The sequence below is a fragment of the Lissotriton vulgaris genome, chromosome 6 (assembly GCF_964263255.1).
Source record: "Lissotriton vulgaris chromosome 6, aLisVul1.2, whole genome shotgun sequence".
Taxonomy (NCBI): domain Eukaryota; kingdom Metazoa; phylum Chordata; class Amphibia; order Caudata; family Salamandridae; genus Lissotriton; species Lissotriton vulgaris.
The window spans coordinates 880,254,425-880,270,979 of record NC_141694.1 but is presented as its reverse complement, the minus strand read 5'-3'; the positions used below and the strand labels follow the sequence as shown (position 1 = coordinate 880,270,979).

Here is a 16,555-nt window from a genome sequence, read left to right as displayed (position 1 = left end):
TCCATATGCACATCTAAATACCTGTAGGTGGCATCTCAACATTGTTGATTGTTTTGTACACAGTGTCACTGTCTCAGAATCAAGTCCAGTAAAAGACAAATATTTTGTGATAGCATCACATACATCTCTTAATTTAGTCAATTATTTTATTGCTTATCACTTTATTGTTAGTAAGGAACCACTTTCATTACAAGTAGTTGACAAAGCAATCATACCTCAGCCAGCATAACTAACAAGCTTTTCAAATCTGCTGCTAATTTGGACAGCTCTGTGTCCTGCTTCCTTTGCTCACTTTCAGATGATACCCCTGCTAAAGCAGTAAGCCTTGATTTCAGCCAGCTCAGACTTTCTTCTTGCCTGCTGACATTCTGCCTGATTTCCTGCAACCAAATAACACAGATAAGAATATTCCAGAAACATTTGTATGCATTAGAACATGAATTCATAGAAAAAAATAAAATCAACAATGCAAAAACATTTCCAGACTGCCAAAATGTTCTACATGAATATGCAAATGAATAGCTAAGCAATAATGGAAACAAGATTTCGTATATTTCTTCATTCACCTCGACAGTGGTCTTAAATTGGTGGTATTTAGCTGTGTCCTTAGCACCACCCTTGATCTGCTTTAATGTTTTCTCATTTGCTGTCATCCAGGTTGACAAGTCAGAAAATCTGTTGGAAACAAACACAAGCAATCAACCCATACACATGTATATATTGCAGATGAAATAATGTAAGTTACAAACTGGTGCAAGATGTGAATCCATAAATTGACAAAATAATAAACCCTTTAACTTCAGACATTTTGAATGAGTCAGATGTTTCATTTCTAAGATAAAATAGGTAGAATAGGGTACTGGTTCACAAGAACAAATCTTTTCTGACATTCTCAAAGAAAAGTACGGAAGTCACTGATTTCCAGGCAAGCTTCAACTTGTCAACATGTACTCACGGGAAATATCCATTTATGCATTTAACTTTTTGATTTGCTTCGCAGGGAAATAAACAGCCTGATTCATGAAAGGTAATTGCGCTCGCAAAGGGCCAGATACTGAGAATCTGGCCCTTTGCGAGTGCAATTTTTGCATTTGGGATTCATCATGCCAAATGCAAAATTCACTATTTAAGAACTCGCAAATTTGCGAGGAATAGCATTTAAGGAATCTCTATTAGAGATTCCTTAAATGCTATTCTTGAAACATTCAGTTTGGGCCGCTATTTACCGCGAGGTCAAACCTCGTGGTAAATAGCGAACACTTAGAAAAATGCTTTTAAAAGCATTTTTCTAAGTTGCATGTTACATACACACACATGTCTTTTGGACATGTGTGTGTGTAACATCTGTGTAATTTGACATTTCAGGGGTGTTACAGGGTGTCCTTTGGACACCCCTGCACCCTTGAAATCGCAATCTCATTTGCGATTAGCTAATTGCTAATCGCAAATAAGGAATCTGTAGGAATCGCAAAAAATATTGCGAATCCTACATGAATCCCGTTTTGCGAGTCTGGAATAGCGATTTCTTATGAATCGCTATTTCAAACTCGCAAAACTTCACAATGATGAATCTGGCCGTATGTTATTAACTGTGAAGAATCCTCTGCCTCCACCCTCATGAAACAGGAGCTTGTTCCCTTTATTTCGCTATTCTTGGCTGGGCCGGACTGGCCGTAGCGGGCACAGGGCGTTTCCCCGGTGGGCCGACAGAGTGGGGGGCCGGTTTTGGGTCCCTGGGGGACAAGTTTTGTTAACGGGGTCGGCAGTATCGGCCCCCTGTAACAGAATCGTCTGAAACAGGCCCTAGCAAAATGCTCGGCCACACCCCCCTCCCTCAGGGGAGACTGTCCCAACAGTTTGCCAGGGCCTCTTTCGGTTCCCAGTCCGGCCCTGATCCTTGGAATGAACTTACTCCTCTCATTCACAAGAGTATCAAATCAAACCAAATCATTATCTTTATTCGGTTTCTTGCACAAAAACCATAAAAACACACATAAAATACAGATGAAACCTTCCTCGAATAAAAACGTGCCAACTAGAATAGTGGCCGAGACTGCGTATAAAGGACAAAATACAAAGGGCACCAGACTCACACAGGCAAAACCAGATAAGAAAAGTTAGCCTAAATGAAAAAAAACGAAAAAAAAACCTAGTCTCATCTGGTATAGACAGTTAATAAACAAGAAAAATGTGCAAGACGTTACAAAGTGCATCATACCATAAATAGATTATCAAAATGCATTGATAATTCACAGCTAGATCTAAGCCTAACTCCAGATTTTAAAAAGTTAAGCACATAAAAAAACTGTACTGCCCGTAAGCATTAATATAAAGATGTAAGTGGGACGCGCTTGCCTAAAGTTAGCTTTTTTTGAAAATCGGAATGATAAAGGACTTCCTGGGTAAGTCATGAAAACTGCGGAACATTAAAAAATGAAGCCTTTCCTGTAGCAACTTACTATCGCAGCCACAGGGCAACAACCTCTGTCCCTTACACAGCCCCCTTGGGTGGGTGAGAAGAAGATTAAAACGGTCAAACGGAGCGTGGTCAATAAAAAACGATCATACATATTCACAAACCCAAATAGGTATGTTTCGATCGTCTGCATAGTTCTTAGCAAGATGAAGCAACGTAGACTAGGCTTCACTAGCTCCTTATCTTCCATGTCTGCTGTCTAAATAAGGCCTCCTTAACCCCTTGCCTGTGGCCGGAATTCTGCGCCTGTGCGGCAGATTCCGATTGCGGGCGTGGTCATGACGGCTCCCAGCCGTCATCAGCACACGCCCACTGTGAGGCATGACGGACGAGAGCCGTCATCAGCACGCAAGGGGTTAATACCAACTAGGTCTTTCTTATAACTCGATTCTGGATTTAAAAAAAACACTCCTCAGGTTCACAAAGCAGTCTCTGATGTATTTGAGCCATGGAATATGAGAGGCATGATCAAGGGCCATACAGTCCTTTAAGATCGATTTATTTAGTGACATCCCCCTACTGGTCCAGATTTTTAACCATAATGAGAAGGGGTGAAAAGCCAAGAAGTCGGTGAGATAGGCCTTACAAAGCTCTTCATGTAAAGTAAAGGTGGAGGTTTCCTGAGGGTCAGCTAAGAGCCGTCTCAAAAAGATGTTTTCCGTGATTTGAAGGTCATCAAGGGCAATATAGCCCCAGATTTCACTACAGTACAATACTTTTGGGATGCACTTGGCCCGTAGACCTGCAATATTGTCCGACCCAGTCTTTTCCCCAATCTGGAGGCAAAATGATAACTAGCTGCATTCGCCCGAGTAAGGTCCTTTTCTTACGAGTTTTTTAGGGCTCCCAATTTATCTTGGCATCCAACAGGACCCTCAAATAGGAGAAGACACAAGTCCTGGGGACTGAGGTGGACCCAACCTTATAAGTATAGGGCCTACTCGAACGAGCACCTACTTGCATCACATAGGATTTTGCGTTATGAACAAGTCCTACTCTTCCATGAACTGAACAAACGAATTAAGCAACGTTTGTAAGCCCCTCTCAGTCCTGGCCATCAGATGGCATCATCTGAGTACAAAAGAACAGGAAAGCCACGGTGTCCCACCTGAGGATAATCCACTTTAGATTCCAGTAGTACCTTCTCTAAATTGTTTATATAAATTAAACAAAAAAGGGGCTAAAATGCAACCCTGTCAGAACCCTCTCTGTATAGAGAACTGTTGGGTTAGCTTAAAATCTTTAGAATATCTAACCTCTGCCTTCGTATCTCAATGGAGATCCTGTAGGAAGAGGACAATGTACCTGTCCACCCCCATGGATAGCAAGTTCTGCCACAACTTGTATCTATTCATATGATCGAACGCAGAGGACAGGTCCATAAATGCAAGATAATTCGTACCGGGCAACTGTGTACTTGTTAACAATCATAAACAGGTTCAGGCATTGGTCCACGGTTGATCGACTCGGACAAAACCTTACTGAACAATGACAATGACAAGATGTCATTTTCAGCCCCACAGTTAGATAACCTGTCCAATAAAATATGTCTAACCACTTTGACCACTGAATTCGTTAGGGAGATAGGCCTATAACAGTTTGTACTGTCTCTATTCCCTTTTTTTAAAACAGGAACAATGGTAGTGATGGCCTAAGAAACAGGACAACCAATTCTGAAAGCTGTGTTGAAGACTAAGGTGAGGACGGGGGCCCACAACTCCAAATTGGAAATACAGAGGTTGGGAGGGATTCCATCTGGTCCTGAGCCCTTGTTACGAGACAACCCAGCTATTCCCGAACTAACTTACCTCTCTGACAAAGACAAGGCAGATTCCCCTACTCCTGCTACACAGAAGGCACTCTGGACCGGTGGGCACTGGAACATACCTCAAAATGGTCAACCCATTCATTCTCGGTAATATGCGTATCAAGGACATTTGCTGTGTCCGAAACCAGGAAGGGGCTGTTAACAATGCTCCAAAACTTGGTGCTACTCTTGAGGGTACGAGCCTCGATAAGCTCATTCTAGGCATCCTCCTTCAGTGCCTCCTTTTGCCTAACCAGAGCTTCTTTATACTGCGTTCTACAAATCTTTACTTTGCAGATATCTCTTGGAATAATGTGTTGTGCTTCCTTTAGCTTTCTAGACGCACACGAGCAGGCGGAGTCAAACCTTAGAAACCAATCTGAATGCCCTTTGGTGGCTGGAGCCTTCAATATATCAGCTATCGAGTGGGGAATAGCTGCAAAAGCATTGTTGATTTCTCCTGGCTCCGGCTGCATGGTCAGGCATGTCTGTAGCTCCATTTGACATTTAGCTGATAAGGTATCGTGGAAGGAATCAGGGATGATCTGGGTACATTTGAGCCTTTACCCCCATCTGAGGCTGTCAATGAGACCCCCCGCCCTGTTTTGGTTTAGTAGGAGCAAGCTAGCTTTAAGATTTAGGGGGTTATGATTGCTATGGATGCTTGCTGCAATAGAGAATTCCAATATAAGATAAAAAGGGGGGTGGAAACAAAAATGAAATCAATAAATGAGACACTATTGTTCCCTTTGAAAGTGGGAATAATATCAGTGCGGACTAGTCCATTTTACCAGTTGCTGATAAAAGATCACATTCACTCAATAGGGCATTAAGTTTGTCTACCTGTCAGGTATGTTCCAAATGCATCCCTGATAGACGGAAGCAAGCTAAGCCCCCAGTGCCCAGCTCTCTCAGATCCCCACATAAATGGATATTAAAGTGAAGGGTGGTGACATTAAGATTGCTCAAGAATTCACCCAACCGGGAGACATTACAAACCTCTGTAAAAGATGCTGTGGCATTATAAAATTTCAAAGGCAATAGTTTCCAGGACCCACCTGAGAATAACAAAAGCCTGCAAGCATGGGTTATCTGTGGCCAACACTGAAATACTACATTTCACCATTAGAGGAACATAAACAACCAAACCACCCTTAACTCGACCAGCCCTCAAAGGGGCAGGCACAAAGAAGGACTTATACTCCATAAAAAGGAATTTTTCGATGGCCTAAGTCTCCTGCAAACATATGACATCAAACGTTTTTACAAAACAACACCATCCTGGGTCAAGAGTAGGTATGGGCGGAAAATCCGTTTCGCTCGCGGATTTTGCGGATTTTCGGGAAATTCGCAATCCGCGAGATTCGCGAATCTCCCGCAAAATCCGCAAATCCGCGAGCAGCGGATTTTGCTCGCACTGCTCGCACTGTTCGCATGAGTTCGCGGCTTCCCAGTACAACTTCGCGCCCCGCGAATAAGTGCTAAATTGCAGAAATACGATCTTAGCAAAACTGAAACTACTTACCAGGTTCAAAAGTTCAGGCTCATCATTAGTAGCCATTTCCTGTAGTGCTTCCTGAGGGGCCCCTCCAGAGTTCAGTTGCCAGTTGCAACTATTATGTGACCCTGCTCTGAACCTCAGAATAGTTACACATATGCCACAAAGGTCCTGAATTACAGCTAAGGGAGACAAGCAGGAGCCAGGCTGGAAGTTAAAATCCATTAATCAGCCCCTAATTCATTATTGTCAGTTGGGGCAGGGCAGGTGTTGTAACTAATTTTGCAACAATGAAAGCACTTAGCAAGTGCAAAAGATCACTAATCAGGGCGCACTAAGGAAGCAGGTGCCAGCTAAAAAAATATTCTGTGACACATTAATCAGCCCCAAATTAATTCAGGTCACTTGAGGCAGGGAAGGTGTGCTTTGCTTTGCCGAAAATAATGTACACTGGACAACCAGAGGGTGTGGTGATGAAACAGAGGGTGGCATGGGTGGGCCAGAGGGTGGCATGAGTAGTCAGAGAGTGGCAGTGGTGACAGAGAGTGGCAGTGATGAAGAAGAGTGTCCCAAACAGGCTGGACACGTAGAAACAACAAGTTCGCAAAACTTGCGACCCGACAGGTAAGTTCGCAAATTGCGAAATTGTAAAAACCCTCGCGAACTGGCAGAAACACGGGCGAACACAAAAAAAAAAAATCCGCAAATTCGCGGGAATTCGCGGATTTTGCGGATTGCGAGTTCGCAAATCCGCAAAATTCGCGAACACGAGATTCGCAAAATTCGCCCATGCTTAGTCAAGAGCTTGCTTCCCAGACGGCTATGTTCCATGAAATACATTTACAGTGATTTCTGTCCACAGAACTGGCCCCAGAAGAACCATTGTCAGACTGATGAATAGGAGCAGCATATGGACTGAGAGCCGTCATGTTCAAAGGCACTATCGCTGACAGTCAATCACAGTTATCCAGGAACCTCAGGGGGGCAAAGGCATTTTGAAAGGGGAACGAACAGAAACCCCAATTGCCACTTCTTGACCGGGAAGCCTCCTTGGAAGCCATGATCTGGAGGATGTTGCAGGTTTTAAGGGACTATAAAAAAAAGCCCAGGGGGAGGGCCACAATAGACGTGTCGGGACCTAAGTGAGTGATTGAATTAGCCTTACGGAGGATTCTCTCTGCCAAGTATGGTCGACTGAAGTTGATTATAACACAGTCACCACCACAAATATTTTTTGACCCCTGTACCCAAGCAACTCTCTGCATCATGTTAATAAATCTCTCCACTCTTATTCCCAAGATTGTGTTGGTATTCAGCCAATACAATAATTTGTTCTTTAATTGGTGGAAGTCCTCTGTAACACCTGGCTTCAGCAGGGGTACATTCCCTAAGACCACAACATAAGGTGTAGCTTTTAGTGGGAGTTGGAGGGTAATTGGGCTCTGACTCTGGGTATCTTGCACTCCATTCATTTGGGTGACGTTCCCTTCTGTCCCTGGTTCCCCATTATTGGACCTGCCAATGCCTGAACAGGCCTTTATTCCGGGGTTCTCAAGGGGGGATCCTTTCCCCTATGACCTTTTCTTTGTGATCACAGCGGGGGCATTTGGGTTGGAGAGTACTCTCCTGCAGTTGGGGGGGGGGGGGGGAAATCCTCCTGATTTATGGTACATGGCTCAGGCTGACTAAAACTCTCAATGCCAGAGCGTCTCAGTATGGCCACAGACCATGTTTAGCTGCATTGCTACCCATGTTATTACACTGGGTCAGATTAAAAAGTTCCTGCTCAATCGTGGCTTCATTGGTTCCAGTTTAGAGTCCAACCCACAAACTTCCATCATGGCTGCAATAGACGCCTTAGAGAGGACCAGTGTGCCATGTATGTTGGACATCGGGGCCTCCGCCCTAGGATGCTTAGCCTTACCCCCTGTCAGAAAACACTTTCTTTTAGCCCTGATCCCAGAAACCTCACTAATAACCCCCTTGCCGAAACAAGGGGGCAGGAAGCTACTGGCTTAGCAGTGTTGATATTATGACCAGACACAAACTGTTTTGATCCTTCTAGCCTCATCCGTAATGTAAAGTGATTCTGGTAACCCAACTGCTTCCTGGCCAGGGGTGGGTAGGGTGGAGGCTCCCCCGAGTGGCTCAACCACTTCCACCAACTCCGGGCTGCGTGATGCTGATCTTCTTGGTGGGGCTAGACAAATGGAGAAGCAAGTAATTAGCTGGGGAACGAGAAAGATGATGTGCCACAAGCTTAATCTCCTTATCTAGAACCCCCGCTGCATGCTGTAAAAAGGAGTCCATTGTTGTTAATGCCGGGGCCGTGGGGGCTGCCAAAGCTGTCTTGCATTTCCCCATAAAGCCCAAAATCAATGCTGAAAATTAGGTAAATCAGGACAGGGCAGGGCAGGAGAATAAAAAACTTCGAACCAGTATTGCCTAAACTTGCCCAGGTGGGGTTTGAAGTAATGGGGAAACGATAATCTGATAAAGCGGCATACGGCAAGATGGACGACTGGATCCCAGATTGTTGCCAAGAAGCCCTGCTTGGCCTACCTTATGTTGGAGTTCGAGCCCCCCTCCAGCTCCTCAGTAGCAGTGTGAGCAGCGGAGGCTACAACCAACTTCATCTGGAGGTCTAGTGCCAGAAGACCAAGAGGGAGGGTCCAGCCTGGCTTTCTCCGGTCTCTGAGGGGAAAAGACCCGCACGTGCTCCTCACGCGTCCGGCCCCACAGGAAGAGAGCAGCATTTTTTTTGTTGAAAATATGTTTACATAGTTTAACTCAAGATGTATTACTCTTCTAACACATATTGCTCACAAATGGCATGATTGGACATTCGACATATAAATGACACATTTCTTTTTTGTTTAAAGCATACATTACACCCAAAAACAGTACACCTATCTATACCCTTCTACCTATGGTTAAACATGTGTTTCAGTGCATCGTATCTTTGGATTACTTCTTCTTATCCCATCTACTTATGTCTTATGATCTAAATTTTGTACCCCTGGGGCCTATCTCGTGATAAGTTATTACATACCATCTTTATCTATTTTCACTTACTATCATAGTATACTTATCATTACCCAATAAACAAAGAAACTTAAACAAGGAACACAGTGTCAGCCTGTGACTGTTGGTGCCACTATAATTGCCTTCTCCAGCATTGGAGTGTGATTTCTCGTTAGGAGGCCCCAGGGAGAAAAGAGGGGGCGAGGCCAGGAAGTCCCACCCGGCCATCTACGATGTTACATATATCTCCAATTCTTGGCAGCTATCCAAGGCTGCATTGGAAAGGGGGAGAGGGGGCAGGGGAAAATCCCGGGCTGCAAGGGGTCCCCGGCGGGAACTGCATCATGCGCTAAAGCCCAACAGTCAGAGCCATTCTGTGCAGTTCCGTCCCCTTCTTCTCCACTACTGGGGCTGCTTGGGTGTTCCCAGTTAAATAAGATCTCCCTCCACGACTCTGTAGTAGGGCGCCTGCACAGGCCCTTCAGCTCTTCATTATGTAGTGCTCTACGCTCTGCTGCGGGCCAGTTACTCACTTCTCGATCCCCTTGCTGACGTCCAGGTTTTTGCAATTTGCCTCTTGGCCAGGGCTAAAGCCAGATTGATAAATCAGTGACCTACCTTACGTTTAGGCGGCCTAGGATATAACCCCAGGAGACAGACCACAACTGAGTGGGCTAACGTACAACCCAGTGTATTTTTAGTTTTAGTCATCACTTTGACCCAAAATCCCAGCATGGTTGTACAGCTCAATGTCATGTGCAGAAAATCTGCATCTAGCTGCCTACATCTTTGGCACTCTCTAGGTTCCCCACCAAATGTAGCCTGTATGCGGTGTGGGGTCATATACAACATATGGACATGATTAAACTGCAAATATTTTAGGCGGGTGTTGCAGGATATCTTCTTAGGTGATTCCAGAATGCAGCGCCATTCCACATAAGTGAGTGTTTTTCTAAGTATTCTCTCCCATTTCCCCCTAAGGGCAAGCATCGGTGTCAGGGATGTACCCAGGAGCGATGCATAAAACCACTTTATTCGGTGACCCGCGGTACCCAGCATTATCACTGCATGGAGAACCCAAGGTGTAGCCGGTTCTTCTCTTCCGGCACCCCTCAGTCGCTCAAATGTCCGCACCAGCATTTCATACATTAGGAATTGGCCTGCAGGGAGTCCATAACTCTTTGCCAGGTCCGCGAAGGGGAGTAGACAGTGATCCAGAAAACAGTCCCGTCATGTCTATCCTGACCTCCGCCCAAGCCATCAATTGTTCAGCCCCTAAGATCACCAGAGGTCCCCCATAAGGCAACCCTATCAGTGGCAACACCGGTGTGTACTGCAGTCATGCAGGCCGTCTAGCCATGCATCTTCTCCACCATTATAGAGCTGTGGTTTGCAAGCTCGATGTATAAGGGTTTTTAATGGCTGGGTCCATGACTTTAGCTAGTAATAATCACGGGTGCTATCCAGTCTCTGCCAGGTATGTTCCCTCCTGGTTCACCCCCGCCAACCACTGTGCGACCCACTGAAGTTGTGCAGCCAGCTGGTAGGATTAGAAATCTGGGACCCACAATCCACCTTAACTCATAGGGCGCTGCAGGGTCCCCAAAGTAACCCTGCACCTACCGCCTGCCCAAGTAAGGTCTCGCACAAGTGCGTCCAGGGGTCTAAACCAGCCTGCAGGCATAATTACTGGCAAATTTACAAAGAAATACAGCAACCTAGGCAGCATGACCATCTTGGTCAGCGAGATTCTAGCCATCAATGGCAGCCACAGCAAGCTCCAAAATGCCACACTAGAACGCAGGGAACTAACTGTTCGTCCCAGGTTGCCTTCTCTCATATCTTCCAAAGAATGAAAAATCGGAATGTCCAGGTACTTAAAGGAAGCCAATGACCAGTTGTGTTACTCAGGGAGGTCCCTAGGTCTAGGAAGTGGGCTGGCCACTGGGAACAGGTGTGTTTTATGTTGATTGACCAGCAGACCATATAAGTGGCAAAAGCTCTCCAGTAGCTCAAAAGTGGAGTTCGTTCCTGCACTGGCATCAATTAGATAAATCAGCAGATAATCAGCATAAAGAGAGATTATATATGTTCTTCCACTCAGCTGTAACCCGATTCCTTCCCCTCCTCTACGGAAGCACACCGTCAGTGGCTCAACCGCCAATGCTAACAATAGCGGTGATAGGGGACATCCCTGTCGAGTCCCTCGGGATATTGTGGATTCTGGGGAAATAGTGCCAATTGTTCTAACCCTTGTCATCGGGGCGGTGCATAATAGTTGGACCCATTTCAGCCACCCCAGTCCCAATCCCATTTTCTACATAACCCCATTAATTTGTCCCAACTGACTGTGTTGACTGTTTTCTCAAGATCTACCGAAAGCAATGCAGCCCACGTTAGATTCTGGGCCTCTGGATGATATAGTACCGAGTACAGGCGACGCAAAATATAGGATATATTCCAATAGGGAACAAACCCATTTTGGTCTGGATGTATCAGGCTTTTCATGTGGGGCATCAATCTAAGCACTAATATTTTACTCAGTAACTTAAAATCAATATTCAGCATCGACACAGGCCTATAATCCCTCACCCTGCCTCCAAGCTTTCAGTCTTAGACAGTGGTATAACCATTGCAGAGCATGTGGAGGACGGCAGTTGTCCCAGTCTGAGAGCTTCATTATACAAAATAACCAGCCGAGGGGCGGGTGTGGGCCCATATTTCACATGGAACTCTGTAGGCAGGCCATCCAGGCCCAGTGTTTTACCCCCTGCCAGCAACGCCATGGCGCCCCTGACTTCCTGAAGAGTGGTTCTCCCAGTTCCTCCATGGCTTCCTCTTCAACTACCTTCAGGGCCAAAGGAGCCAGAAATGCAGCAATCTCTTCCTGCAAGGTTGCCCGCAGGGCAGCGTATAACTGTTTATAATATGTCTGAAAGGCTCCATTTATCTTCTCCGGGTCATATTCTGTCTTTTCATCCGCAGTCTTAATCCGGGTGATTGGGGATCCCCGTGATTCAGGCCTAACAATCCATGCCAGTAAGGGCCCAGCCTTCCCCTCTTCACTGTACTTTATCCATGTACGTTCTGTAGACATGGGATCGAAGCCTCTCCAGTGCCTCATCATATTGCTTTCGCTTTGCCTGTAGTTGTTAACATGTTTGGGCCCCTGGCCCATGTATATTGTCTAAGATTTGCAATTCACCCTCAATCTCTGTGAGCTCTCTATGAAGCTCTCTTTGTAAACCGATGGTTTGTCCCATGCAATGCCCCCTCACCACCGACTTAAAAGCCTCCCATTCCACAAGCGCTGTGGAGGCAGTGTCTGCATTTTCAGTGAAGTATGTGTCCACAGTAGCATGCAGGGATGCTGCAAAAGGCACATCTTCTAATGCTGCAGGGCTGAGTCGCCACGTGGGTATTGGAGGTCTGCACTTCCGAGGGCAATATGTTAGTATCAGGGGGACTGTGGTCTGGACATGTACGGCCCAAGTACTTGGTAGACCGGTTGAGAGAACCAAAGGTCTGTGTACACCAAAATGCATCTATTCTCATGTGGGGATGGTGTAGGTGCGAATAGCATGAGTATTCCCTAACCCCACTATGCTGCATGCGCCATATATCTTGTAAATCCCAGTGTGCCATCTATTCTCGCTGCCCTGCTGCTGTCCTATGCGCTTGTACTCCCGCTAGAGCTGGGTGAGACGGGTCAAGCAGGACCTCTGTCACACAATTGAAATCTCCCCCCAAAACCATCTGCCCCACTGATAAACTCGCAATGCGTGTGGAACGGGAGGTGAAGTATGCTAGTTGGTCATTTTTGGGGGCGTAACAACAACCAATTGTTATCTCTTGCCCTGCCAGTCGCCCCGCCACCAGCATATACCGTCCCTCTACATCTATTAAGGTGCGTGTTGTCTCAAAGGGAACCCCAGGTCTGATCCACACCAACACCCCCTGGGCAAATGCTGAAAACCCAGTAGCAAAAATGTGACCCCCTCCATCTCCTCTTCAGTCTCTTAACCTCCTCCTTAATCAAATGGGTCTCCTGTAATAGTGTGATTTGCAATCCACTGCGTTTCAGATCATTATAAATCTTACATCGTTTAGACATAGAGCCCATTCCCCGGATGTTCCACTTAATAAGTGTTCACCTCTTGTGTGCCATCATTTATAATTTATATTGCTCTGCCCGCTGTGTAGTAGCATAGCCACTGCTGGTCAAGTGGGGCGTCCCGGCACCGCCGGGCGTGCCAGTACTCGATGCACCCTTTCTATTGTGAAGAACCTCAGCCAGGCCGTCCCCGTATCTTCGGGGACGGCCTGCTGTCCCCACATCATAAGTCCTGAGGGCTCCCAACCTCAGCGGAGTTGTCTCTTAAGGGCTGCCCTCCTCCCGGTATTACTTCCTCCGCAGCGCGGCTCTGGCAATTCCAACAGTGCCGTGTACAGCTCTTTGGACTTATCCACCGGGCCCAATCACTCAGCACCGGATGGGTCGAGACATTCCTGGGTGTGTTTGCAGACACCCACCTTCAGGCAGCACACCATTGCCCCCTGTGACGGCTGGGTTGTCTCCTCTGGTCCTAGCCCCGCAGTCACTCCACAGCTTCTGCCGATTGGCTCTGGCGGGTCTCGCTTCAATCGAGTACGGGAGGCTGGGGTTTCAGGCCCTGCAGCTACTTTCAGGTGTCCCTCGCCCACAGGCTGCACAGCTTACCCGGTCTTCCATTCAGGGTTAGCATCTTTGCTCCCAGAATCGGGACCACCACTCGCGACTAGCAAGTCTGGTTTGAATTGCTCAATTAATTAGGAGAAATGCTGGGCTGAAGCGGAGCTCTGCGCTCACGAGTCCGCCCTCATCAGCAGTTCCCCCATAACACTGATGCTTCATATGCAATTTTCAGATGAACAATTTCTATTTTAACATGAAGATTAACTCAACAAACCCATCCATCCATTAAAACACCTCCGTGTTGTGAACAGCCTGATACCTCTAGAGCAGGAGTAGCCAATGTTTAGCCTATAAAGTCACATAGGAAAAAATTACATTCAATTATTCTAAATGAAATTCATTTTCAAATTCTGTGATAGGGCAGAAAATCTTGTGCTTCAGGACCAGCACTAGACACCCTGGGTCAGATGCATCAAGCATTTATTGCCTTCGCAAACGGTCGATTCTGTGAATCAGCCATTTTTTAACTAAAAAAACATGCTCTGCTGATGCAGCAAACCCTATTTTGCGATTTTGTAACCTGTTACTGAATCCCAAAATGGGTTTGCGATTCGCTATTAGGAAGGGGCATGTTTAGGGTGTCCCTTCCTAATACTGAATCGCATCGGTATGCATGAAAGTTTTGCCACCGAAATGTGGTTGCAAAACATTCACATTTTACCACCTACTTCAAAGTAGGTGGTAACCAATTCGCAAATGGGAAGGGGTCCCCATGGGACCACTTAGCCTTTGTGAATGTCTGTAAAATGCATTTTTTAAGAGCAGGCAGTGGTCCCACTGACCACTGCCTGCTCTTAGAAAATGAAAGGAAAATGTTTTCATTTTCTCTTTTATAAAGCATCCCGGTTTCCTTTAAGGAAAACAGGCTGCTTTACAAAAAAAAGATTGCTTTATTTAAAAGCAAGCACAGACATGGTGGTCTGCTGAACCCAGCAGGCCACCATCCCTGTGATTTTTTTGATTCCTAGGGGACGCAAATTGCGACCTACTTCCTTAATATTCATTTGCAATCCCCTAGGAATAGCAGAAAGTGTTTAACACACTTTCATGCATTCCATTTTGCGATTTTCTAATTGCGAATCGCAAGGATTCGTAATTCGGTAATTGCAAATTGGTTTGTTCATGCATCTGGCCCCCTCACTCTACAAAGTCTTATATACAACTAATTTCCTCCAAGATGTGGGGCATAGGAGTGCTGATATCTTCATTAGTTTCTAGTTTATAATACATTTAAGAGATTTTCTACCCAATTTTTGTTTTACCCAGAGATGTTCTCTGGCCAAGTTGACTTTTACCTTGGTTTTTAGTGCTAACTTTATCAGATTATTGATGAGATTAAGAGGATGGCCTATTACTGGGATCCCCGTCCCTCATGGGTACAGAATTTGGCTTCTGCAATCACTATAGGTTTACATAAGTGCATGTATAATAACAAATATGTGAATAATTAAAAAAAAATTCCCAGGCTAGTACAGACATACATAAGTAGGTATAAGATCAATGATTAGATTGTGCCAGTGTAGTTCTTTATCCATACGTTTACTTTGTTGTTCATTCAGTACCTTTAGGTAAAGTATCTAGGTTGATGTGACTCTATTGAGAGGCTCATTGATAAGGTAAGCATATGAGCCATAGCTGACTAGATAAACACTATCTCAAAATAGGCCCCACCATTGATGGCAAACCTCTAGACACTGTTGTCTTGTTTTTTTACAGAATACATCATGTTTCTCAACCCAAGGTATTAGAGTCAGGGCCTCATAAGATCAGCAATGGCTCTCGGGAACTGTGAACTGAGAGAAGGCAAAATAAATAGTGTTAAGAGGCCTTGATGTATCCCGCTGTGGAAGTCAATTAAGTTTGCTGTTGAGAAATAAAACCGCATTGTTTTAAAGACTAAGAAAACTTAATAGCTGTTATACAGAATCCAGAGACAATCCCCGCATGCTAGAGGGATTTCCCTGTACAGTTAGGGGGAGTCGACATTGCATGGAGTTGACAGGCTTTGTTATGATTTACTGGTTTTGGAGGCCTGTGGAAAACGACACAGAGCTCTGCTTGATTCGTGGTGCCTCACTTATCTGGTAAGAATAGTTCTAAGTGGCCCAGTGAACTATGCATGCAGCCAGATCTTCCTCACATATTTGGCAGGTTTGACACAAAAGAGAGGCAGTACATGTATTAATAAGGCTTTGTTTTATGAAACAAATATTTACAGGTCAAGCGCTAGTAAAAACCTGAGAGATGATTCCTGGCATACTGAAAGAGTTTTCCTTTCCTTTTTACTCAAGGTTCTCCCGTAGTAGCATAGCCGATTCACCTGTGTGCCTCTCCCTGTCTTTGCCGGCAATGGGAAGGTTGGCCCTGTCTCTTATATAGCGGAGGTGTGTTCAATCAGTGATTAATTACGCATTAATGGGAGAGTTTGTGATGTGATGCATGAGTGCCATCTTATAATGGGGTGTTTGAGTGAACAAAGTTCTTGATATTTATTGTTATCAAGATATTGTTAACAGCGAGTATCCCATAATTAATTTTTAATTTTACTAAGTGTGATGGTTGGAGGTTAAGGTAGTAAAGACTTACTAGTGGATCTAAGCAGATAGGTTTATAGAGCATGGGCACCGTCTTTGAGTGGTGTAGTTGGCCGGTCGATACTCAGATTTCTGGCCTGGTTAATGAGTGTTGGTTTTGGTCTTATTTCTTGCGTCCAAAAGGCGGCATCCCATAGGGTGATTGTGTTTCCAAAGACCAATACTTCTGTGTTGTCCAAGTTGAGGTTCAAGCAGTTAGTTCTCATTCATTCTGCTACCATGTTCATTCAGTAGGTAATGTTGGTTCTGGTGGTAGTTGTTTTTCTGTCAGGAAGAGTTTAGTCTTGTCGGTGGAAGAGATGATGGTGATGCCTTGGGATCGGAGCATGTCAGCAAGCAGTGTCATGTAGACGTTGAACACTGTCAGGCAGAGGGATGATCCGGGGAATACTCCTCAGATCAGGACCTTGGTTTCCGATGT

General features: G+C 45.4%; 1 protein-coding gene across 1 annotated transcript in view; it reads right to left on the bottom strand.

Moving 5' to 3' along the window:
* SYNE1 (spectrin repeat containing nuclear envelope protein 1) overlaps positions 1–16,555 on the bottom strand; it is a 2,319,318-nt gene that overhangs the window by 1,640,507 nt on the left and 662,256 nt on the right. Inside the window, exons 28-29 of the mRNA XM_086926873.1 lie at positions 567–675; positions 216–380 (exon numbers count right to left, since the gene is read on the bottom strand). Coding sequence (XP_086782999.1) covers positions 216–380; positions 567–675 — 274 coding nt within the window. The remainder of the gene's footprint in view (positions 1–215; positions 381–566; positions 676–16,555) is intronic.